The sequence below is a fragment of the Sinocyclocheilus grahami genome, unplaced genomic scaffold (assembly GCF_001515645.1).
Source record: "Sinocyclocheilus grahami isolate Dianchi unplaced genomic scaffold, SAMN03320097.WGS_v1.1 scaffold1778.1, whole genome shotgun sequence".
In the NCBI taxonomy this organism is placed as follows: Eukaryota; Metazoa; Chordata; class Actinopteri; order Cypriniformes; family Cyprinidae; genus Sinocyclocheilus; species Sinocyclocheilus grahami.
Genome location: NW_015506957.1, coordinates 90502 through 93001, shown reverse-complemented (window position 1 = coordinate 93001; position 2500 = coordinate 90502). Strand labels below are relative to the sequence as shown.

At 34.6% G+C, this 2500-nt stretch overlaps 1 protein-coding gene across 1 annotated transcript in view; it reads right to left on the bottom strand.

Moving 5' to 3' along the window:
- Positions 1-2500, bottom strand: part of LOC107572588 (ectonucleotide pyrophosphatase/phosphodiesterase family member 2-like) — a 32176-nt gene that overhangs the window by 9955 nt on the left and 19721 nt on the right. The window contains exons 14-15 of the mRNA XM_016259012.1: positions 2275-2444; positions 2146-2203 (exon numbers count right to left, since the gene is read on the bottom strand). Of these exons, the coding sequence (XP_016114498.1) occupies positions 2146-2203; positions 2275-2444 (228 nt within the window). The remainder of the gene's footprint in view (positions 1-2145; positions 2204-2274; positions 2445-2500) is intronic.

The window sequence follows — 2500 nt, the reverse complement described above, 5'->3', positions numbered from 1 at the left end:
AAATCAATTTGAGATAAAACTATCTTCTAAATGCACAAATCTAAAATAATCTGTAAAAATGAATTAATATTGAGACTGAGACTTGATATTGAGACTTTATCAAACCTCTTGAAATCCTGAGATGTACTTATTATACGGCTAAGATTGTTTTGTAATATTGTATTGTCAGTCTTTTTTTGTATTTTATGTACATGGCTAGATCTCAGGCTTTGCTGTAAATAGTTATACATCTAAAATGTTTAATAAATAAAGAATATATATTAAAAAAATATTAATTACTGAACAACTGCACTGAAAAATGAGTGTGGGAAACGGTCTCCTTTTACCCTGATTGACTGCAGTATTCTTATAATAATGATTTATAATTTAAGCTGTTAAGTTAGATTTTCTGGGAAAGGATACAACATGTCCATAAACAGAAATAGAGTTGCACAGAATTTAAACTAGTCATCTAACTAGCTGCTTTTAACATGTATAGTTGTAAAAGGCACTTATTGGTGTCCTGTAGGGAACCACAGACTGTCAAAAGAAAGAAATCTCAAACTGCAGAGAATCTGTGATCAAAGTGGGAAAGTGACAGAAAGCCCGTACCAAAACAAGATCCGCAGAAATATGAGATTTAATGGCTCAGATCGTATGTTTTCTGATATACACTGTTGTGTTTTTCCTGATCACTGGTAACTAGAGACGGAGAGCATGTTCAGATCCACAGTCCTTAAATAACAATACAAAGAACTTAAATTATTTAGATTTTAAATGCATTGCTACTATAATTACTTCTATCTATTCTTTGCATTTGTTGTGAGTTTAAAAGCCTTACTCTCCCCCTCTTCTCTCTATATTCGTTTTAGTATTTTTTGTTGTGTTTTTGTCCTTTCTATTAGTTTTTGTCTGTTTAAAACATGTCTATTGTTTATATTACTTTTATTTTAGATAGATACATACAAAGATACATATCTGGTACTTAAACGTTTTGATAATTTCGTTTTGTTTTTGGTCCTTTTTATTCGTTTTTGTAATGTCCATATAGTTTTATCAACTTTCATTTATTAGTTTCATTTTATTTAGTACAAGATAAACTAAACAAAGGCAACTATCTGAAATAAATTTTAAGCTTTTTTATTTTATTTCTGTTAACATATTTTCTTTCAAGGAACAAAAACATTTTTTTTGTTATAGTTTTAGTGAACTATAATAACCCCAACAGTGCTGGGGAAAGTTACTTTTAAAAGTAATGCATTACAATGTTGCGTTACTCCCTAAAAAAGTAACTAATTATGTTACTTAGTTCCTTTTTATAGAAAGTAATGCGTTACGTTACTTTTGAGTTACTTTGCAAATCTGGGCGGGGCTTGCTTGTTTGTTTTTAATATTAAAAGCTCTTCTTTTACAAACGTAAAAGCCCTTTCACACCAAAAGTGAAATGAATACGGCTCAAGCTGAAGGAAATGTAAAATCACGTCTGTACAGTAGAGGGCGCCGCTCAAACTAATCACATGAAGAATATGACGCAGGAGAAGAAAGTTCAACACCATTCAGCAATAACACAAATTATACACAAATGTCAATTTTTGCTTATTAGTATGGATGAAGTAGCTCACTGAAGGTCAGTAGCAGACACTGGTTAAAAAAATGGGATTAACTATATAAATGATATTTGTCTTATTTAACATATTTAATTAATCGCAGGTTTGTATAATATTCCGAGTTTGTATTTGACTGTTTGTATAGATTTTGAGGAACGCTGAATGTGTTTTTGAGTAAACACATGTTGATATTTAGTCTAGAGCTACAGTAAGATCATGTTCTCACACAACGCAACACTTACTCCTGATTTCTGTCACCACGGCAACACCAGAGCTGTCACTCAACACATGGAAACAAAGTAACTGCTGGTACTTATTTCAAAAAGTAACTCAGATATTCAGATATTAAAAAGTAATGCATTACTTTACTAGTTACTTGGGAACAGTAATCTGATTAATACGTTACCCCCAACACTGAACACCAATACATATATATTTTTGGTTATATTATATTGCACACACACACACACACACACACACACACACACACACACACACACACACCTGACCTGATACTGAAGGATGTGAACATGAATGTGAAAGTGAAACGGATCTTAACTGTTCAACAGTCCGTCGGCAGCGGAAGGAAATCTCTGGGAACTTTCTTCAATGTTGTTCTGTGAATGAGAAGAGACTCAATCCACTGACCTGTAGAGAACACGCATGTGTGTGTGTGAGTGTTGCTGACCTCATCGTCACAGTTACAGCCCAGGTCATGGGTCACCTCAGAGGGCGGGGCTAAAGGCGTGGGTGATGTCACTTCCTCTGGCTGTGTGGGGGTGTAGGGGGGGCTCCTCAAGACACTGTTTAGACTGCCGTGAGTCCCGTTATTAGGAGCCGGAGTCAAACCCAGCAGATCTACACACACACACACACACACACACACACACACACACACACACGGAGTGTGCATT